This window comes from Oncorhynchus kisutch, linkage group LG6, assembly GCF_002021735.2.
Source record: "Oncorhynchus kisutch isolate 150728-3 linkage group LG6, Okis_V2, whole genome shotgun sequence".
NCBI classification, from domain to species: domain Eukaryota; kingdom Metazoa; phylum Chordata; class Actinopteri; order Salmoniformes; family Salmonidae; genus Oncorhynchus; species Oncorhynchus kisutch.
The window spans coordinates 3,438,928-3,463,033 of record NC_034179.2 but is presented as its reverse complement, the minus strand read 5'-3'; the positions used below and the strand labels follow the sequence as shown (position 1 = coordinate 3,463,033).

The 24,106-nt window shown below is 43.1% G+C and overlaps 1 protein-coding gene across 2 annotated transcripts in view; it reads left to right on the top strand.

Annotated features, from left to right (window-relative positions):
- LOC109883433 (phospholipid phosphatase-related protein type 1) overlaps nucleotides 1-24,106 on the top strand; it is a 154,536-nt gene that overhangs the window by 97,215 nt on the left and 33,215 nt on the right. For both annotated transcript variants that reach the window (XM_031826008.1, XM_031826007.1), the window contains exons 4-7: nucleotides 2,509-2,641; nucleotides 13,138-13,388; nucleotides 19,817-19,993; nucleotides 20,668-20,799. In XM_031826008.1, the coding sequence (XP_031681868.1) occupies nucleotides 2,509-2,641; nucleotides 13,138-13,388; nucleotides 19,817-19,993; nucleotides 20,668-20,799 (693 nt within the window). The remainder of the gene's footprint in view (nucleotides 1-2,508; nucleotides 2,642-13,137; nucleotides 13,389-19,816; nucleotides 19,994-20,667; nucleotides 20,800-24,106) is intronic.

Sequence of the window (24,106 nt, the reverse complement as noted above, 5' to 3'; positions counted from 1 at the left end):
GGTTAGGACTAGGTGTTAGGTTTAGGTGTTAGGGTTAGGACTAGGTGTTAGGACTAGGTGTTAGGACTCGGTGTTAGGGTCAGGACTAAGTGTTAGGACTAGGTCTTAGGGCTAGTTGTTAAGGTTAGGACTAGGTGTTAGGGCTAGGTGTCAGGGTCAGGACTAGGTGTTAGGACTAGGTGTTAGGGCTAGGTATTAGGACTAGGTGTTATGGTTAGGACTAGGTGTTAGGACTAGGTGTTGGGGTTAGGACTAGGTTTTAGGGAAGGATTAGGTTTTAGGAATAGGTGTTAGGACTAGGTGTTAGGGTCAGGACTAAGTGGTAGGACTAGGTGTTAGGGTCAGGACTAGGTTTTAGGACTAGGTGTTAGGACTAGGTGTTAGGGCTAGGTGTCAGGGTCAGACCTAGGTGTTGGGCCTAGGTGTTGGGACTAGGTGTTGGGACTAGGTGTTAGGGCTATGTGTTAGGGTTAGGACTAGGTGTTAGGGTTAGGACTAGGTGTTATGACTAGGTGTTAGGACTAGGTGTTAGGGTTAGGACTAGGTGTTAGGGTTAGGACTAGGTGTTAGGACTAGTTGTTAGGACTAGGTGTTAGGGTTAGGACTAGGTGTTAGGGTCAGGACTAGGTGTTAGTACTAGGTTTTAGGACTAGGTGTTAGGGTTAGGACTAGGTGTTAGGACTAGTTGTTAGAACCAGGTGTTAGGGTCAGGACTAAGTGTTAGGACTAGGTGTTAGGGTCAGGACTAGGTGTTATTTAGGACTAGGTATTAGGGCTAGGTGTTATGGTTAGGACTAGATGTTAGGGCTAGGTGTTGGTACTAGGCGTTAGGACTAGGTGTTATGGTTGTCACTAGGTGTTAGGACTAGGTGTTAGGGTTAGGACTCTGTGTTAGGGCTAGGTGTTAGGACTAGGTGTTAGGGTTAGGACTAGGTGTTATGGCTAGGTGTTAGGGCTAGATGTTTGGACTAGGTGATAGGACTAGGTGTTAGGGTCAGGATTAGGTGTTAGGACTAGGTGTTCGGGTTATGACTAGGTGCTAGGACTAGGTGTTAGGGTTAGGACTAGATTTTAGGACTAGGTGTTAGGGCTAGTTGTCAGGGTCAGGCCTAGGTGTTAGGACTAGGTGTTAGGGCTAGGTGTTTGGACTAGGTGTTAGGGCTAGGTGTTAGGACTAGGTGTTAGGGTCAGAACTAGGTGTTAGGGCTAGGGGTTAAGGTCAGGACTTGGTGTTAGGGCTAGGTGTCAGGGTCAGGCCTAGGTGTTGGGACTAGGTGTTAGGGCTCGGTGTTAGGGCTAGGTGTTAGGACTAGGTGTTAGGGTTAGGACTAGGTGTTAGGGTCAGGACTAGGTGTTAGGACTAGGTGTTAGGGCTAGGTGTTGGGACTAGGTGTTAGGGTCGGGACTAGGTTTTAGGACTAGGTGTTAGAACTAGGTGTTAGGATCAGGACTTGGTTTTAGGACTAGGTGTTAGTTAGGACTTGGTGTTAAGACTAGGTGTTAGGGTCAGGACTAGGTTTTAGGACTAGGTGTTAGGGCTAGGTGTTAGGACTAGGTGTTAGGACTAGGTGTTAGGGTCAGGACTAAGTGTTAGGACTAGGTGTTAGGGTCAGGACTAGGTGTTAGTTAGGACTAGGTATTAGGGCTAGGTGTTAGTCCTAACCATAACACCCAGTCCTAACACCTAGCCCTAATACCTAGTCCTAACTAACAGATAGTCCTAACCATAACACCCAGTCCTATCTGTTAGTTAGGACTAGGTATTAGGGCTAGGTGTTGGTGCTAGGCGTTAGGACTAGGTGTTATGGTTATCACTAGGTGTTAGGACTAGGTGTTAGTGTTAGGACTAGGTGTTAGGACTAGGTGTTAGGGTTAGGACTAGGTTTTGGGGCTAGGTGTTAGGACTAGATGTTAGGGTCAGGACTAGGTGTTAGGACTAGTTGTTAGGATCAGAACTAGATTTTATGACTAGGTGTTCGGGCTAGGTGTCAGGGTCAGGCCTAGGTGTTAGGACTAGGTGTTAGGGCTAGGTGTTGGGACTAGGTGTTAGGGTCAGGACTAGGTTTTAGGACTAGGTGTTAGGGTCAGGACTAGGTTTTAGGACTAGGTGTTAGTTAGGACTTGGGCTAGATTTTAGGACTAGATGTTAGGGTTAGGACTTGGTGTTAGGACTAGATGTTAGGACTAGGTGTTAGGACTAGGTGTTAGGACTAGGTGTTAGGACTAGATGTTAGGACTACTAGTTTGTCATTTGTTCTACTTCTCTTGGCTGTAGTTTTGTCAGTTGTGTTAGGGCAAGTACTAGGCATTAGGGTTAGGTAAAGGTATAAGGTTGTAACTCTGTGGTCACACCTTGTTTATTTTTATTTATTTTTTCAATTTAATTCAGTTAAGGCAAGTCAGTTAAGAACAAATTCTTATTTACATTGACGACCTGGCAAAATACCTCTTGTGGGGACAGGGGGCTGGGATTGAAAAAAATAAACAAGTGTATCTGTCTGTTGTCAGATCTTCATCGGGGAGGTATCCATGTACATGATGAAGTCCACACGGGCGGTGCTACTATCCCAGGAGAAGACCATCTTGACGGGGGAGTGCTGCTATCTGAACCCCCTTATCAGGAGAATCGTCAGGTTTATTGGTGAGTCAGTTCTACTTCTCATAGCTCTACGTTTGTCAGTTGTTTTACTGGTTTTGGCTGTAGGTTTTGTCCGTTGTTTTACTGGTCTTGGCTCTAGGTTTGCCAGTTGTTTTACTGGTCTTGGCTCTAGATTTGCCAGTTGTTTTACTGGTCTTGGCTCTAGATTTGCCAGTTGTTTTACAGGTCTTGGCTCTAGGTTTGTCCGTTGTTTTACAGGTCTTGGCTCTAGGTTTGTCCGTTGTTTTATTGGTCTTGGCTCTAGATTTGCCAGTTGTTTTACTGGTCTTGGCTCTAGATTTGCCAGTTGTTTTACAGGTCTTGGCTCTAGGTTTGTCCGTTGTTTTACTGGTCTTGGCTGTAGGTTTTTCCATCCAGCCACTGTATTAAGTCCATCTATTAGTTCCGTTCTTCCTGTGGTACCTTCCCATGTATAAAGACATAATATCTCAGCTGGAAATGACATTTATCAGATCTCTCTGAGAGGAGAGGAGGGGGCACTGAATACACTGGGCCAGATCATACCAATCCCAAGCCTGAGAAAACACCATTACCTACGTACCCCTGTTCAGACAGAGCCAGGGGCAGCAGCATCAGATGAATTTTACACTGTCTTCCACACTAGTGACCAGAGAGCTCACCTCTCTCTGAGCCTCTTGTATTCTCCCTCTTCTCCTCAGCTCAGCGCTGGTGATTTTTTTATACTCATGGTTCAGTCCCAAACCCCACACTATTCTTTGTATAGGTAGTAGGGCACTACTGTTGAACAGGGCCCGCAGGTAGTAGGGGACTACTGTTGACCAGGGCCCGCAGGTAGTAGGGAAATACTGTTAACCAGGGCCCGCAGGTAGTAGGGAAATAATGTTGACCAGGGCCCGCAGGTAGTAGGGAAATACTGTTAACCAGGGCCCGCAGGTAGTAGGGCACTACTGTTGACCAGGGCCCGCAGGTAGTAGGGAAATACTGTTAACCAGGCCCACAGGTAGTAGGGAAATAATGTTGACCAGGGCCCGCAGGTAGTTTTTTATTTTTTTATTTTTTTATTTCACCTTTATTTAACCAGGTAGGCTAGTTGAGAACACCTTTATTTAACCAGGTAGGCTAGTTGAGAACACCTTTATTTAACCAGGTAGGCTAGTTGAGAACACCTTTATTTAACCAGGTAGGCTAGTTGAGAACACCTTTATTTAACCAGGTAGGCTAGTTGAGAACAAGTTCTCATTTACAATTGCGACCTGGCCAAGATAAAGCAAAGCAGTTCGACAGATACAACGACACAGAGTTACACATGGAGTAAAACAAACATACAGTCAATAATACAGTATAAACAAGTCTATATACAATGTGAGCAAATGAGGTGAGAAGGGAGGTAAAGGCAAAAAAAGGCCATGGTGGCGAAGTAAATACAATATAGCAAGTAAAATACTGGAATGGTAGTTTTGCAATGGAAGAATGTGCAAAGTAGAAATAAAAATAATGGGGTGCAAAGGAGAAAAGTTAATTAATTAATTAAATACAGTTGGGAAAGAGGTAGTTGTTTGGGCTAAATTATACGTGGGCTATGTACAGGTGCAGTAATCTGTGAGCTGCTCTGACAGTTGGTGCTTAAAGCTAGTGAGGGAGATAAGTGTTTCCAGTTTCAGAGATTTTTGTAGTTCGTTCCAGTCATTGGCAGCAGAGAACTGGAAGGAGAGGCGGCCAAAGAAAGAATTGGTTTTGGGGGTGACTAGAGAGATATACCTGCTGGAGCGTGTGCTACAGGTGGGAGATGCTACGGTGACCAGCGAGCTGAGATGAGGGGGGACTTTACCTAGCAGGGTCTTGTAGACGACATGGAGCCAGTGGGTTTGGCAACGAGTATGAAGCGAGGGCCAGCCAACGAGAGCGTACAGGTCGCAATGGTGGGTAGTATATGGGGCTTTGGTGACAAAACGGATTGCACTGTGATAGACTGCATCCAGTTTGTTGAGTAGGGTATTGGAGGATATTTTGTAAATGACATCGCCAAAGTCGAGGATTGCTAGGATGGTCAGTTTTACAAGGGTATGTTTGGCAGCATGAGTGAAGGATGCTTTGTTGCGAAATAGGAAGCCAATTCTAGATTTAACTTTGGATTGGAGATGTTTGATATGGGTCTGGAAGGAGAGTTTGCAGTCTAACCAGACACCTAAGTATTTGTAGTTGTCCACGTATTCTAAGTCAGAGCCGTCCAGAGTAGTGATGTTGGACAGGCGGGTAGGTGCAGGTAGCGATCGGTTGAAGAGCATGCATTTAGTTTTACTTGTATTTAAGAGCAATTGGAGGCCACGGAAGGAGAGTTGTATGGCATTGAAGCTTGCCTGGAGGGTTGTTAACACAGTGTCCAAAGAAGGGCCGGAAGTATACAGAATGGTGTCGTCTGCGTAGAGGTGGATCAGAGACTCACCAGCAGCAAGAGCGACCTCATTGATGTATACAGAGTCGGTCCAAGAATTGAACCCTGTGGCACCCCCATAGAGACTGCCAGAGGTCGGGACAGCAGACCCTCCGATTTGACACACTGAACTCTATCAGAGAAGTAGTTGGTGAACCAGGTGAGGCAATCATTTGAGAAACCAAGTGCTGAATCTGTTTGGGAATATTGCAGTTAATTTGTAGCAACATCCGCCGACCGCTCAAGGTAAAGTAGGTCCCAAATGCTGAATCTGTTTGGGAATATTGCAGTTAATTTGTAGCAACATCCGCCCGACCGCTCAAGGTAAAGTAAAGTCCCGCTGGTGATTGTAATAGAGCAACCCGGCCGTTATTGGCTCTGGTCAAACGAAAAGGGAATAGTTTACCACTTGGAATGCAGACAGGTTCTCCTCAGTGTTCTTATTTGTATTTATTATGGATCTTCGTGTGTGTGTGTGTGTGTGTGTGTGTGTGTGTGTGTGTGTGTGTGTGTGTGTGTGTGTGTGTGATACTAACCTTATAGGACTATGGACTAGACTACATGAGGTGTGATACTAACCTTATAGGACTATGGACTAGACTACATGAGGTGTGATACTAACCTTATAGGACTATGGACTAGACTACATGAGGTGTGATACTAACCTTATAGGACTATGGACTAGACTACATGAGGTGTGATACTAACCTTATAGGACTATGGACTAGACTACATGAGGTGTGATACTAACCTTATAGGACTGTGGACTAGACTACATGAGGTGTGATACTAACCTTATAGGACTGTGGACTAGGATACATGAGGTGTGATACGAACCTTATAGGACTATGGGCTAGACTACATGAGGTGTGATACTAACCTTATAGGACTATGGGCTAGACTACATGAGGTGTGATACTAACCATATAGGACTGTGGACTAGACTACATGAGGTGTGATACTAACCTTATAGGACTGTGGACTAGGATACATGAGGTGTGATACTAACCTTATAGGACTGTGGACTAGACTACATGAGGTGTGATACTAACCTTATAGGACTATGGACTAGACTACATGAGGTATGATACTAACCTTATAGGACTATGGACTAGACTACATGAGGTGTGATACTAACCTTATAGGACTGTGGACTAGGATACATGAGGTGTGATACTAACCTTATAGGACTATGGACTAGACTACATGAGGTGTGATACTAACCTTATAGGACTGTGGACTAGACTACATGAGGTATGATACTAACCTTATAGGACTATGGACTAGACTACATGAGGTGTGATACTAACCTTATAGGACTATGGACTAGACTACATGAGATGTGATACTAACCTTATAGGACTGTGGACTAGACTACATGAGGTATGATACTAACCTTATAGGACTATGGACTAGACTACATGAGGTGTGATACTAACCTTATAGGACTGTGGACTAGGATACATGAGGTGTGATACGAACCTTATAGGACTATGGGCTAGACTACATGAGGTGTGATACTAACCTTATAGGACTATGGGCTAGACTACATGAGGTGTGATACTAACCATATAGGACTGTGGACTAGACTACATGAGGTGTGATACTAACCTTATAGGACTGTGGACTAGGATACATGAGGTGTGATACTAACCTTATAGGACTGTGGACTAGACTACATGAGGTGTGATACTAACCTTATAGGACTATGGACTAGACTACATGAGGTATGATACTAACCTTATAGGACTATGGACTAGACTACATGAGGTGTGATACTAACCTTATAGGACTGTGGACTAGGATACATGAGGTGTGATACTAACCTTATAGGACTATGGACTAGACTACATGAGGTGTGATACTAACCTTATAGGACTATGGACTAGACTACATGAGGTGTGATACTAACCTTATAGGACTGTGGACTAGACTACATGAGGTATGATACTAACCTTATAGGACTATGGACTAGACTACATGAGGTGTGATACTAACCTTATAGGACTGTGGACTAGACTACATGAGGTGTGATACTAACCTTATAGGACTATGGGCTAGACTACATGAGGTGTGATACTAACCTTATAGGACTGTGGACTAGACTACATGAGGTGTGATACTAACCTTATAGGACTATGGGCTAGACTACATGAGGTGTGATACTAACCTTATAGGACTATGGACTAGACTACATGAGGTGTGATACTAACCTTATAGGACTGTGGACTAGGATACATGAGGTGTGATACTAACCTTATAGGACTATGGACTAGACTACATGAGGTGTGATACTAACCTTATAGGACTATGGACTAGACTACATGAGGTGTGATACTAACCTTATAGGACTATGGGCTAGACTACATGAGGTGTGATACTAACCTTATAGGACTATGGACTAGACTACATGAGGTGTGATACTAACCTTATAGGACTATGGACTAGACTACATGAGGTGTGATACTAACCTTATAGGACTATGGGCTAGACTACATGAGGTGTGATACTAACCTTATAGGACTATGGACTAGACTACATGAGGTGTGATACTAACCTTATAGGACTGTGGACTAGACTACATGAGGTGTGATACTAACCTTATAGGACTATGGACTAGACTACATGAGGTGTGATACTAACCTTATAGGACTATGGACTAGACTACATGAGGTGTGATACTAACCTTATAGGACTATGGGCTAGACTACATGAGGTGTGATACTAACCTTATAGGACTATGGACTAGACTACATGAGGTGTGATACTAACCTTATAGGACTATGGGCTAGACTACATGAGGTGTGATACTAACCTTATAGGACTATGGACTAGACTACATGAGGTGTGATACTAACCTTATAGGACTATGGGCTAGACTACATGAGGTGTGATACTAACCTTATAGGACTGTGGACTAGACTACATGAGGTGTGATACTAACCTTATAGGACTGTGGACTAGGATACATGAGGTGTGATACTAACCTTATAGGACTATGGACTAGACTACATGAGGTGTGATACTAACCTTATAGGACTATGGGCTAGACTACATGAGGTGTGCCACAAAGATTTGAAAAAGTTGCCTTATTGCACATCATTCACAAGGGGTTTGTATTTGTGTTGTTTTGTATTTGTTTTTTTAATGGATCCCCATTAGCTGCTGTCAAAGCATTTTAATATCAGGTATAAAATACACCTTAAGGAACAGCGGGGACTGTGAAGTAACACCAACATAGGCACATCCGTGTGTGTGTGTGTATAATACCTATGTTATCATGTGTGTGTTTGCATTAGTCTGTGTTTTTGTTTGTGTCTCTTCACAGTCCCTGCTGTTCCCTAAGGTGTGTTTTTACCTGCTTTTTAGATCTGATTCTACTGCTGCATGAGTTACCTGATGTGGAATAGAGTTCCATGTAGTCATGGCTCTATGTAGTACTGTGGAATAGAGTTCCATGTAGTCATGGCTCTATGTAGTACTGTGGAATAGAGTTCCATGTAGTCATGGCTCTATGTAGTACTGTGGAATAGAGTTCCATGTAGTCATGGCTCTATGTAGTACTGTGGAATAGAGTTCCATGTAGTCATGGCTCTATGTAGTACTGTGGAATAGAGTTCCATGTAGTCATGGCTCTATGTAGTACTGTGGAATAGAGTTCCGTGTAGTCATGGCTCTATGTAGTACTGTGGAATAGAGTTCCATGTAGTCATGGCTCTATGTAGTACTGTGGAATAGAGTTCCATGTAGTCATGGCTCTATGTAGTACTGTGGAATAGAGTTCCGTGTAGTCATGGCTCTATGTAGTACTGTGGAATAGAGTTCCGTGTAGTCATGGCTCTATGTAGTACTGTGGAATAGAGTTCCATGTAGTCATGGCTCTATGTAGTACTGTGGAATAGAGTTCCATGTAGTCATGGCTCTATGTAGTACTGTGGAATAGAGTTCCATGTAGTCATGGCTCTATGTAGTACTGTGGAATAGAGTTCCATGTAGTCATGGCTCTATGTAGTACTGTGGAATAGAGTTCCATGTAGTCATGGCTCTATGTAGTACTGTGGAATAGAGTTCCGTGTAGTCATGGCTCTATGTAGTACTGTGGAATAGAGTTCCATGTAGTCATGGCTCTATGTAGTACTGTGGAATAGAGTTCCATGTAGTCATGGCTCTATGTAGTACTGTGGAATAGAGTTCCGTGTAGTCATGGCTCTATGTAGTACTGTGGAATAGAGTTCCATGTAGTCATGGCTCTATGTAGTACTGTGGAATAGAGTTCCATGTAGTCATGGCTCTATGTAGTACTGTGGAATAGAGTTCCATGTCGTCATGGCTCTATGTAGTACTGTGGAATAGAGTTCCATGTCGTCATGGCTCTATGTAGTACTGTGGAATAGAGTTCCATGTAGTCATGGCTCTATGTAGTACTGTGGAATAGAGTTCCATGTAGTCATGGCTCTATGTAGTACTGTGGAATAGAGTTCCGTTTAGTCATGGCTCTATGTAGTACTGTGGAATAGAGTTCCATGTAGTCATGGCTCTATGTAGTACTGTGGAATAGAGTTCCATGTAGTCATGGCTCTATGTAGTACTGTGTGCCTCCCATAGTCTGTTCTTGTGGCATGTGTTGTGGGGTATGCATGGGTGTCTGAGCTGTGTGCCTGTAGTTTAGACAGACAGCTCGGTGCATTCAACATGTCAATAGCTCTCATAAATACAAGTTGTGATGAAGTCAATCTCTGCTCCACTTTGAGCCAGGAGAGATTGACATGCATATTATTAATGTTAGCTCTCTGTGTACATCCAAGGGCCAGCTGTGCTGTCCTGTTCTGAGACAATTGCAATTTTCCTAAGTCCTTTTTTGTGTTACCTGACCACACGACTGAACAGTAGTCCAGGTGCAACAAAACTAGGGCCTGTAGGACCTGCCTTGTTGATAGTGTTGTTAAGAAGGTAGAAACTAGAGCCTGTAGGACCTGCCTTGTTGATAGTGTTGTTAAGAAGGTAGAAACTAGGGCCTGTAGGATCTGCCTTGTTGATAGTGCTGTTAAGAAGGTAGAAACTAGGACCTGTAGGACCTGCCTTGTTGATAGTGCTGTTAAAAAGGTAGAAACTAGGGCCTGTAGGACCTGCCTTGTTGATAGTGTTGTTAAGAAGGTAGAAACTAGGACCTGTAGGACCTGCCTTGTTGATAGTGTTGTTAATTAAGAAGGTAGAAACTAGGACCTGTAGGACCTGCCTTGTTGATAGTGTTGTTAATTAAGAAGGTGGAAACTAGAGCCTGTAGGACCTGCCTTGTTGATAGTGTTGTTAAGAAGGTAGAAACTAGGGCCTGTAGGACCTGCCTTGTTGATAGTGTTGTTAAGAAGGTAGAAACTAGGGCCTGTAGGATCTGCCTTGTTGATAGTGTTGTTAAGAAGGTAGAAACTAGGGCCTGTAGGACCTGCCTTGTTGATAGTGTTGTTAATAAGAAGGTAGAAACTAGGACCTGTAGGACCTGCCTTGTTGATAGTGTTGTTAATAAGAAGGTAGAAACTAGGACCTGTAGGACCTGCCTTGTTGATAGTGTTGTTAATTAAGAAGGTGGAAACTAGAGCCTGTAGGACCTGCCTTGTTGATAGTGTTGTTAAGAAGGTAGAAACTAGGGCCTGTAGGATCTGCCTTGTTGATAGTGTTGTTAAGAAGGTAGAAACTAGGGCCTGTAGGACCTGCCTTGTTGATAGTGTTGTTAATAAGAAGGTAGAAACTAGGACCTGTAGGACCTGCCTTGTTGATAGTGTTGTTAAGAAGGTAGAAACTAGGACCTGCCTTGTTGATAGTGCTGTTAAGAAGGCAGAGCAGTGCTTTTTAATGGACAGACTTCTCCCCATTTTAACTACTACTGCATCAATATGATTTGAACATGAGTTTACAATCCAGGGTTACTCCAAGCAGTTTAGCTACCTCAACTTGCTCAATATCCACATGATTTATGACAAGATTTAGTTGAGGTTTAGGGTTTAGTGAGTGTTTTGTTCCAAAGACAATGCTTTTATTTTTTTAGAAATATTTAGGACTAACTTATTCCTTGCCACCCACTCTGAAATTAACTGCAGCTCTTTGTTGAGTGTTGCAGTCATTTCAGTCGCTGTAGCAGCTGACGTGTATAGTGTTGAGTCATCCGCATACATAGAAACTCTGGCTTCAAGTCAGTGGCATGTTGTCAATTTCTGTTGTCAATTTGTTTACTGTGAAATAGCATTGAATCTGGTCAAACACAATTATTTCCAGAAGTTTACTAAGGGTTGGTAACAGGCTGATTGGTCAGCTATTTGAGCCAGTAAAGGGTTCTTAATAGTCTCTTGGAACGCTGGCAGGTTCTCCTCAGTGTTTAATTGTCTCTTGTGGTAGGGTAGCTTAGTGGTTAGAGCGTTGGACTAGTGACCGGAAGGTTGCAAGTTCAAATCCCCGAGCTGACAAGGTACAAATCTGTCGTTCTGCCCATGAACAGGCAGTTAACCCACTGTTCCTAGGCCGTCATTGAAAATAAGAATTTGTTCTTAACTGACTTGCCTGGTTAAATAAAGGTTAAAAAAAATAATTAAAAAAAATAATTATAATAATGTAATTCCTCATGTGTAAATATTGACTTCATCAGGGACCCAGTGGAATTATAGTCTGGAGCTAAATCCTCCATTTTGTCTTCAAGTTTGTCCCAAATTACAGAGCAGAGCCCTATGGACCCCCTATGGGCCCTGATCAAAAGTAGTGCACTATAAAGGGAATAGGGTATAATTTGGGATGCAGCCTTCTGGGCTGGAAGTTCTGGGGGTTTAGTTCTCTGATGGGGCTTCATGGAGCCTCATTCTCTGCAAACCCAGATGGTAGCCTGTCCCCTGACAACTCTAAGCTGTTTCACTCTACCTGCAGGTGTATTTGCCAACCAAATCTCTCTCTCTTTTTCTTTCTCTCTCTCTAGTCTCTCTCTCTCTCTCTCTCTCTAGTCTCTCTCTCTCTCTCTCTCTCTCTAGTCTCTCTCTCTCTCTCTCTCTCTAGTCTCCCTATCTCTCTCTTTCTCTCTCTCTAGTCTCCCTCTCTCTCTCTCTCTCTCTCTCTGTCTCTGTCTCTGTCTCTGTCTCTGTCTCTGTCTCTGTCTCTGTCTCTGTCTCTCTCTCTCTGTCTCCCTCTCAATTCAATTCAAGGGGCTTCATTGACATGGGAAACATGTTAACATTGCCAAAGCAAGTGAGGTAGATCATTTTCCAAAGTGAAATAAACAATAAAAATGAACAGTAAACATTACACATACAGAAGTTTAAAAACAATAAAGACATTACAAATGTCATATTATACATATATATATATATATATATATATATACAGTGTTGTAACAATGTACAAATAGTTAAAGTACACAAGATAAAATAAATAAGCATAAATATGGGTTGTATTTACAATGGTGTTTGTTCTTCACTGGTTGCCCTTTTCTCGTGGCAACAGGTCACAAATCTTGCTGCTGTGATGGCACTCTGTGGAATTTCACCCAGTAGATATGGGAGTTTTTCAAATTTGGATTTGTTTTCGAATTCTTTGTGGATCTGTGTAATCTGAGGGAAATATGTCTCTCTAATATGGTCATACATTGGGCAGGAGGTTAGGAAGTGCAGCTCAGTTTCCACCTCATTTTGTGGGCAGTGAGCACATAGCCTGTCTTCTCTTGAGAGCCATGTCTGCCTACGGCGGCCTTTCTCAATAGCAAGGCTATGCTCACTGAGTCTGTACATAGTCAAAGCTTTCCTTAATTTTGGGTCAGTCACAGTGGTCAGGTATTCTGCCGCTGTGTACTCTCTGTGTGGGGCCAAATAGCATTCTAGTTTGCTCTGTTTTTTTGTTAATTCTTTCCAATGTGTTAAGTAATTATCTTTTTGTTTTCTCATGATTTGGTTGGGTCTAATTGTGCTGTTGTCTCTCTCTCTATAGTCTATCTCTCACTCTCTCTAGTCTTTCTCTCTATCTCTCTCTCTTTCTCTCTCTCTCTCTCTCCCCCTCCCCGCAGGTCTGTTTGCACTCAGCCTGTTTGCCAACCAAGTCTCTCTGTCTTCCCCTGCAGGTGTGTTTGCATTCGGTCTTTTTGCAACAGACATCTTTGTGAACGCTGGCCAGGTAGTGACCGGTAACCTGGCGCCGTACTTCCTGTCTGTGTGTAAGCCCAACTACACCGGCACCGAGTGTCGCTTCAACCACCAGTTCATCTCCAACGGTAACATCTGTACCGGCAGCCCGGTCGTTGTGGAGAAGGCTCGACGCTCCTTCCCTTCCAAAGACGCCTCGCTCAGCGTCTACTCGGCTGTCTATGTCACGGTGAGTTTTACTAAGAGAGAGGGGAGTGTGGTAGGGGAGAGTGAATTCTCAGGAGAGAGGGGAGTGTGGTAGAGGAGAGTGAATGCTCAGGAGAGAAGGGAGTGTGGTAGGGAAGAGTGAATGCTCAGGAAAGAGGGGAGTGTAGTAGGGGAGAGTGAATGCTCAGGAGAGAGGGGAGTGTGGTAGGGGAGAGTGAATGCTCAGGAGCGAGGGGAGTGTGGTAGGGGAGAGTGAATGCTCAGGAGAGAGAGGGGAGTGTGGTAAGTGAGAGTGAATGCTCAGGAGAGAGAGGGGAGTGTGGTAGGGGAGAGTGAATGCTCAGGAGAGAGAGGAGTGTGGTAGGGGAGAGTGAATGCTCAGGAGAGAGAGGAGTGTGGTAGTAGGAGAGAGTGAAGGCTCAGGAGAGAGAGGGGAGTGTGGTAAGTGAGAGTGAATGCTCAGGAGAGAGGGGAGTGTGGTAGAGGAGAGTGAATGCTCAGGAGAGAGGGGAGTGTGGTAGGGGAGAGTGAATGCTCAGGAGAGAAGGGAGTGTGGTAGGGGAGAGTGAATGCTCAGGAGAGAGAGGAGTGTGGTAGGGGAGAGTGAATGCTCAGGAGAGAGGGGAGTGTGGTAGGGGAGAGTGAATGCTCAGGAGAGAGAGGGGTGTGGTAGGGGAGAGTGAATGCTCAGGAGAGAGGGGGGTGTGGTAGGGGAGAGTGAATGCTCAGGAGAGAGGTGGTGTGGTAGGGGAGAGTGAATGCTCAGGAGAGAGGGGAGTGTGGTAGGGGATAGTGAATGCTCAGGAGAGAGAGGAGTGTGGTAGGGGAGAGTGAATGCTCAGGAGAGAGGGGAGTGTGGTAGGGGAGAGTGAATGCTCAGGAGAGAGAGGGGTGTGGTAGGGGAGAGTGAATGCTCAGGAGAGAGAGGAGTGTGGTAGGGGAGAGTGAATGCTCAGGAGAGAGGGGGGTGTGGTAGGGGAGAGTGAATGCTCAGGAGAGAGGTGGTGTGGTAGGGGAGAGTGAATGCTCAGGAGAGAGGGGGGTGTGGTAGGGGATAGTGAATGCTCAGGAGAGAGAGGAGTGTGGTAGGGGAGAGTGAATGCTCAGGAGAGAGAGGAGTGTGGTAGGGGAGAGTGAATGCTCAGGAGAGAGAGGAGTGTGGTAGGGGAGAGTGAATGCTCAGGAGAGAGGGGGGTGTGGTAGGGGAGAGTGAATGCTCAGGAGAGAGGGGGGTGTGGTAGGGGAGAGTGAATGCTCAGGAGAGAGAGGAGTGTGGTAGGGGAGAGTGAATGCTCAGGAGAGAGAGAGGAGTGTGGTAGGGGAGAGTGAATGCTCAGGAGAAAGAGGAGTGTGGAGGGGAGCGAAAGCTCTCAGATCGCCAGGTGGAATCCAAGCAGCTGTGCAGCAGGTAACAGGACTAGGTGTCACACCCACTTGGGAGAAGCTTATATTTCTGGAGCCAGATTTCTTGTAGAAAAGGCCAGGTGGATCTTCTTTGAACAGCAGGAGTGGGGCTTCAAAGACTTATGCCGCTTGTTGGGCCCAAAGGCCTCGACACATTTCACTTCACACATCAGTGCTAATTGTTGTTGTATCTGGACCGTCCAACCCTGGCAGCCTGAACTCAGCATCCAGTCCCCATAAAGTCATTGTAATGTACTTTCTGTTTCATTTTGATTTCTTCTTGGCTTTCAAAATAGCTTCAGACCAAACATGACTCACTCAGTTCCAGGTTGGACGGTGTCCTCAGGTTTCTGCTGTTTGTTTGCTAGAGCACACTTTGTATAGTTTGGAAAAATAAAGCTTTGGAAGCAGTAATGTCTCCCGTTAATATTGGTCAGAATTAGGTTATAGGTTTGAAGTTTTGATCTGGAGCGAACTAGGCCAATTGGCCGACTGCGACAGAGCCTGGGCTCGAACCCACAGTCTTCTAATGGCACAGCCTTAGACCACTGTACTGCGATGCACAGCCTTAGACCACTGCGCCACCCGGGAGGCCCCGTAATACTTGCCTTTTATTTAAAAAAATTCCAAGGTAGGTGCTTAATAAATTTGTCAAGCTACCTAATGATTTCGGTGAATGACGACACTAGAGGACACTAATTTACCAAGAGAGACTCTGCGGAAGGTTGATGTGGATCACAGGAAGGTGTAAGATTCCACCCTCCTGCCTCAAATACCACTGTTCCCAGGTCAACCACGGTGGTTTTCCTATTTCCACCTAATTCGATCTCAGTTATGTGGCCGAATAGGATTCAAACCCAACCTCCTTACTAAGTTTTAACAGTCAATACACATAAACTGTTCTCAAATACCTTCTTAATACTGCTACTGTTCTCAAATACCTTCTTAATACTGCTACTGTTCTCAAATACCTTCTTAATACTGCTACTGTTCTCAAATACCTTCTTAATACTGCTACTGTTCTCAAATACTTTCTTAATACTGCTACTGTTCTCAAATACCTTCTTAATACTGCTACTGTTCTCAAATACCTTCTTAATACTGCTACTGTTCTCAAATACCTTCTTAATACTGCTACTGTTCTCAAATACCTTCTTAATACTGCTACTGTTCTCAAATACCTTCTTAATACTGCTACTGTTCTCAAATACCTTCTTAATACTGCTACTGTTCTCAAATACCTTCTTAATACTGCTACTGTTCTCAAATACCTTCTTAATACTGCTACTGTTCTCAAATACCTTCTTAATACTGCTACTGTTCTCAAATACCTTCTTAATACTGCTACTGTTCTCAAATACCTTCTTAATACTGCTACTGTTCTCAAATACCTTCTTAATACTACTACTGTTATCCAACCACCTTCTTAATTTACAGGAAACATTTTTGTCTACCGACAATGTTTCATCCTTCACGGGTTCGTTATTATTGGGAAATGCCTATGTCTTCCTCCTGGTATGACTTCCACGGGACTTGTTGAATAACGTAGACTGTCAATATGGACTCACTTCTCCACAACCGAACGTACTAGTATACAAATGTGGCAACATCTCCATACACCACACAATAAACAGACATGTCGTAGGGTTCGGGACTTCAACCCCTCGTCCTAGGGGATGGTTAAACTCTCCTAGGGGACTTCAACCCCTCGTCCTAGGGGATGGTTAAACCCTCCTAGGGGACTTCAACCCCTCGTCCTAGGGGATGGTTAAACTCTCCTAGGGGACTTCAACCCCTCGTCCTAGGGGATGGTTAAACCCTCCTAGGGGACTTCAACCCCTCGTCCTAGGGGATGGTTAAACCCTCCTAGGGGACGTCAACCCCTCGTCCTAGGGGATGGTTAAACCCTCCTAGGGGACTTCAACCCCTCGTCCTAGGGGATGGTTAAACCCTCCTAGGGGACGTCAACCCCTCGTCCTAGGGGATGGTTAAACCCTCCTAGGGGACTTCAACCCCTCGTCCTAGGGGATGGTTAAACCCTCCTAGGGGACTTCAACCCCTCGTCCTAGGGGATGGTTAAACCCTCCTAGGCACGTAGTCCCTGCAGGGCATAGTCTAACCTATATGGGGGCTTACCCTCTTAAGCAGGCCATCCCGGCAGTGCCCAGTCTAACCAATATAGGGGTTAAACCCCTAGGTATACTACCTGTCGTCTATACCCAGTTGGCCTACTGAATAAATCCAGGCTTTCTAGGTCTGTTTCCCATCATTTATATTCAGCCTATGACCCTCATCTCCCCCAAGATGTCAGAAAGAGTGGAAACGGGTGTAGGAACTTCCATACCTCATTCTGTGTGCAGGTTCCTGTTTCACTAATTCGTAATCTTTAGTTTGACTGAATATCATGGTGAATCCTGCCGACAACACAAATTGTTAGGTTCTATGGTCTGGCACAATAATCCAGATGAACTCTGAGAAAACTGAAGCTAGATTTATTCACCACAGTAGGTGTTGCAGTTGCCAAGACAACAATACAGCTGCCAAGACAGCCACCCCCCTTATACCCCCCCCCCCCCCCCCCTTATTTTTCTAGGATGAACACCTCTTTTACTGGGCAGATGGTGTTATCGTGTCCCAGCTTGAGTCCGGAACCTTCATACTCCTCCATGCCTCTCACAGGTCTTCCTATCAGTCAGGAGAGGCCTTGAGTTAGGGGAGTAAACATTCCTACAGTCTACTGCATTCCTACAGTCTACTGCATTCCTACAGTCTACTGCATTCCTACAGTCTACTGCATTCCTACAGTCTACTGCATTCCTACAGTCTACTGCAGTCCTACAGTCTACTGCATTCCTACAGTCTACTGCATTCCTACAGTCTACTGCATTCCTACAGTCTACTGCATTCCTACAGTCTACTGCAGTCCTACAGTCTACTGCATTCCTACAGTCTACTGCATTCCTACAGTCTACTGCATTCCTACAGTCTACTGCATTACTACAGTCTACTGCATTACTACAGTCTACTGCAGTCCTACACAGTCTACTGCATTACTACAGTTTACTGCATTCCTACAGTCTACTGCATTCCTACAGTCTACTGCATTACTACAGTCTACTGCATTCCTACAGTCTACTGCAGTCCTACAGTCTACTGCATTACTACAGTCTACTGCATTACTACAGTCTACTGCAGTCCTACACAGTCTACTGCATTACTACAGTTTACTGCATTCCTACAGTCTACTGCAGTCCTACAGTCTACTGCATTACTACAGTCTACTGCATTACTACAGTCTACTGCATTACTACAGTCTACTGCAGTCCTACACAGTCTACTGCATTACTACAGTTTACTGCATTCCTACAGTCTACTGCATTCCTACAGTCTACTGCATTACTACAGTCTACTGCATTCCTACAGTCTACTGCAGTCCTACAGTCTACTGCATTCCTACAGTCTACTGCATTACTACAGTCTACTGCATTCCTACAGTCTACTGCAGTCCTACAGTCTACTGCATTACTACAGTCTACAGCATTCCTACAGTCTACTGCATTCCTACAGTCTACTGCAGTCCTACAGTCTACTGCATTCCTACAGTCTACTGCATTCCTACAGTCTACTGCATTCCTACAGTCTACTGCAGTCCTACAGTCTACTGCATTACTACAGTCTACTGCATTACTACAGTCTACTGCAGTCCTACAGTCTACTGCATTCCTACAGTCTACTGCATTCCTACAGTCTACTGCATTCCTACAGTCTACTGCAGTCCTACAGTCTACTGCATTCCTACAGTCTACTGCATTCCTACAGTCTACTGCATTCCTACAGTCTACTGCATTACTACAGTCTACTGCATTCCTACAGTCTACTGCATTCCTACAGTCTACTGCATTCCTACAGTCTACTGCAGTCCTACAGTCTACTGCAGTCCTACAGTCTACTGCATTCCTACAGTCTACTGCATTCCTACAGTCTACTGCATTCCTACAGTCTACTGCAGTCCTACAGTCTACTGCATTACTACAGTCTACTGCAGTCCTACAGTCTACTGCATTCCTACTGTCTACTGCATTCCTACAGTCTACTGCAGTCCTACAGTCTACTGCATTCCTACAGTCTACTGCATTCCTACAGTCTACTGCAGTCCTACAGTCTACTGCAGTCCTACAGTCTACTGCATTCCTACAGTCTACTGCAGTCCTACAGTCTACTGCAGTCCTACAGTCTACTGCATTCCTACAGTCTACTGCATTCCTACAGTCTACTGCATTCCTACAGTCTACTGCATTCCTACAGTCTACTGCATTCCTACAGTCTACATAATGACTCTTCCCATACACAAGAAGAACACTGTTTTCAATCTCCAAGAATATGTAAAAACAATCGATTCATACAAAGAGGATATGATGATATAACGCAGTAAATATATAAAACTGTAATGTACAACCTAAACCACTAAACTCATAACATGTTTCTACTACTAATGACCTGATCATTACTACTAATAGGTAGATTATGCAATTATAAAATAGCTCATTATTCAACTAAAATGTGCTCTCATCTTTAGTCATTAACAATGGCGATGATGGTGATGATGATGATGAGAGTAATGGTGGTGATGATGATGAGATTGATGATGATGGTGATGAGAGTAATGATGATGAGTTTGATGGTGACGAGAATGATGATGGTGGTGATGGTGAGGATGATGGTGATGAGAATGATGTTGATGATTGTGATGGTGATGATGATGATAATGTTGGTGATGATGTGACTGATGATGATGCGAATGGTGATGATGATGATGACTAAACACAAACTGACAGTTTGTACAACTGACAGTCAAAGGGTTATGTATTCCTACTGTGTTACAGAAGCTGGTAATTCAGTCATAGTGTTGTCTCTTATCGAGCTCTGTTTTTCAGATCTAGAGTAGCCGTCTGTTTTACAGAGGCAGGCTGCTCCGTTCATAGAGATAGATTATTTTTGAATCTCTGTGGTTTTGTCTCACCATGTTCTGGTGTTTTGTTGTTCCAGATGTACATCACTAGCACCATAAAGACTAAGAGTAGTCGCCTGGCCAAACCGGTGCTGTGCCTGGGTACCCTGTGTGCAGCATTCCTCACCGGGCTCAACCGGGTCTCGGAGTACCGGAACCACTGTTCTGATGTCATCGCTGGGTTCGTCCTGGGCAGCTCTATCGCTCTCTTCCTGGTGAGGACTAATGTTTATTTATCTGTTCCTGGTGAGGACTAATGTTTATTTATCTCTTCCTGGAGAGGACTAACTTTGATTTTTCTCTGTTTCTTTTTCTCTTCCTGGTGAGGACTAACTTTTATTTATCTCTTCCTGGTGAGGTCTAACGTTTATTTATCTCTTCCTGGTGAGGACTAATGTTTATTTATCTCTTCCTGGTGAGGACTAACGTTTATTTATCTCTTCCTGGTGAGGACTAACATTTATTTATCTCTTCCTGGTGAGGTCTAACGTTTATTTATCTCTTCCTGGTGAGGACTAACGTTTATTTATCTCTTCCTGGTGAGGACTACCAGACACTGGGAGACAAATTCACCTTTCGGCAGGACAATAACCTTAAACACAATGACAAATATACACTGAGTGTACCTGACATTAGGAACACCTTCCTAATATTGAGTTGCACCCCCCTTTTGCACTCAGAACAGCCTCAGTTTGTCAGGGAATGGACTCTACACGGTATCTAAAGCATTCCACGAAGATGCTGGCCCATGTTGACTCCAATGCTTCCCACAGTTGTGTCAAGTTGGCTGGATGTCCTCTGGGTGGTGGACCATTCTTGATACCCACAGGAAACTGTTGAGTTTGAAAATCCTTTTGTCAACTCTCCGGTATGTCTCCTTTTGTTTTAGGGTATCTGTGTGGTGAACAACTTTAAAGGAGCCCACTCAACTGCCACCAAGCAGAAGACTGAAGATTACCGTGGTCTCCCTCTAATGACCTTCCCCCGCGTCCAGAGCCCCCTGGAGACACTCAGCGCACAGGTAACTTAACACTACTGTTCAATATTACTGGACTTAACACTACTATTCAATATTACTGCACAGGTAACCACTTAACACTACTGTTCAATATTACTGCACAGGTAACCCACTTAACACTACTGTTCAATACTACTGCACTTAACACTACTGTTCAATATTACTGCACAGGTAACCACTTAACACTGCTGTTCAATATTACTGCACAGGTAACCACTTAACACTACTGTTCAATACTACTGCACTTAACACTACTGTTCAATATTACTGCACAGGTAACCACTTAACACTACTCTTCAATACTACTGCACTTAACACTGCTGTTCAATACTACTGCACAGGTAACCACTTAACACTACTGTTCAATACTACTGCAGTAATATTGAACTGTATTACTGCACAGGTAACCCACTTAACACTACTGTTCAATACTACTGCACAGGTAACCACTTAACACTACTGTTCAATATTGCTGCACAGGTAACCCACTTAACACTACTGTTCAATATTACTGCACAGGTAACCACTTAACACTACTGTTCAATATTACTGCACAGGTAACCACTTAACACTACTGTTCAATACTACTGCACTTAACACTACTGTTCAATATTACTGCACAGGTAACCCACTTAACACTACTGTTCAATATTACTGCACAGGTAACCACTTAACACTGCTGTTCAATATTACTGCACAGGTAACCACTTAACACTGCTGTTCAATATTACTGCACAGGTAACCCACTTAACACTACTGTTCAATATTACTGCACAGGTAACCACTTAACACTGCTGTTCAATACTACTGCACAGGTAACCACTTAACACTGCTGTTCAATACTACTGCACAGGTAACTACTTAACACTACCGTTCAATATTACTGCACAGGTAACCACTTAACACTACTGTTCAATACTACTGCACTTAACACTGCTGTTCAATACTACTGCACAGGTAACCACTTAACACTGCTGTTCAATATTACTGCACAGGTAACCACTTAACACTGCTGTTCAATACTACTGCACAGGTAACCACTTAACACTGCTGTTCAATATTACTGCACAGGTAACCACTTAACACTACTGTTCAATATTACTGCACAGGTAACCACTTAACACTACTGTTCAATATTACTGCACAGGTAACCACTTAACACTGCTGTTCAATACTACTGCACAGGTAACCCACTTAACACTACTGTTCAATATTACTGCACAGGTAACCACTTAACACTGCTGTTCAATACTACTGCACAGGTAACCACTTAACACTACTGTTCAATACTACTGCACAGGTAACCACTTAACACTACTGTTCAATATTACTGCACAGGTAACCACTTAACACTACTGTTCAATACTACTGCACAGGTAACCACTTAACACTACTGTTCAATGTTACTGCACTTAACACCACTGTTCAATACTATTACTGGACCGTACTGTATCATACTATACTGAACTATACTGTATCATACTATACTGAACTATACTGTATCATACTATACTGTACTGTACTGTATCATACTATACTGTACTGCACTGTATCATACTATACTGAACTATACTGTATCATACTGTACTGAACTATACTGTATCATACTATACTGAACTATACTGTATCATACTATACTATACTGTATCATACTATACTGAACTATACTGTATCATACTATACTATAATATACTGTATCATACTATACTGAACTATACTGTATCATATCATACTGAACTATACTGTATCATACTATACTGAACTATACTGTATCATAGTATACTGAACTATACTGTATCATACTATACTATACTGTATCATACCATACTGAACTATACTGTATCATACTATACTGAACTATACTGTATCATACTATACTGTACTGTACTCTGTCATACCATACTGAACTATACTGTATCATACTATACTGAACTATACTGTATCATACTGTACTGAACTATACTGTATCATACTGTACTGCAAAACGCAATACTGGACAATACTATACTTTATCATTCTATTCTGTACCATACTATGGCATACTCTACTGCACCATAGTATACTGTACCATACTTTACTATACTGTACCATAGTATACTACACTGTACCATACTATACTATACTGTACCATACTATACTATACTGTCCCATACTATACCATTCTGTACCATACTATGGCGTACTCTACTGCACCATAGTATACTGTACCATAGTATACTATACTGTACCATACTATACTATACTATACTGTACTATACTATACTGTACCATAGTATACTATACTGTGCTATACTGTACTATATTATACTATACTGTGCCATACTATGCTATACTATACTGCACTATACTATACTGTACCATACTATACTGTACTGTACCATACTATACTATACCATAGTATACTATACTGTACCATACTATACTGTACCATCGTATACTATACTGTACCATACTATACTATACTGTACCATACTATACTATACTGTACCATAGTATACTATACTGTACCATAATATACTGTACTATACTATACTGTACCATACTATACTATACTGTACCATACTATACTATACTATACTGTACCATACTATACTATACCATTCTGTACCATACTATGGCGTACTCTACTGCACCATAGTATACTGTACCATACTATACTATACCATTATACTGTATCATACTATACTATACCATTCTGTCCTGTAACATTCTAATCCATGGTATGTGTGAATGTACTTGGAGAATGAAGTTGATTCTGATCTTTTGATTCTGGTTAGGTGTGTGTGTGTCTGTGTGTGTGTGTGTGTGTGTGTGTGTGTGTGTGTGTGTGTATGTGTGTGTGTGTGATTTATGTGTGTGAGGTGTGTTTGTGATTAATGTGTAAGGTGTGTATGTGTGTGAGTTGTTTGTGTGTGTGAGGTGTTTGTGTGTGTGTGAGGTGTGTGTGTTTGTGTGTGTGTGTGTGTATTTGTGTGTGTGTGTTCTACTTCCAGTCTTAATGTGTATTGATTAGGGGTGAAACGGTACATGTATTCGTATGGAACGGTTCGGTACACACTTCAAACACAAACAATACATGAATCATATATTATAGCTAGGAAAATATATGTAAATATGTATGTATGTGTATATATATATATATACAGTTGAAGTCGGATGTTTACACACACCTTAGCCACGTACATTTAAACTCAGTTTTTCACAATTCCTGACATTTAATCCTAGTAAAAATGCCCTGTCTTAGGTCAGTTAGGATTACTGCTTCATTTTAAGAATGTGAAATGTCAGAATGATAGTGGAGAGAATTATT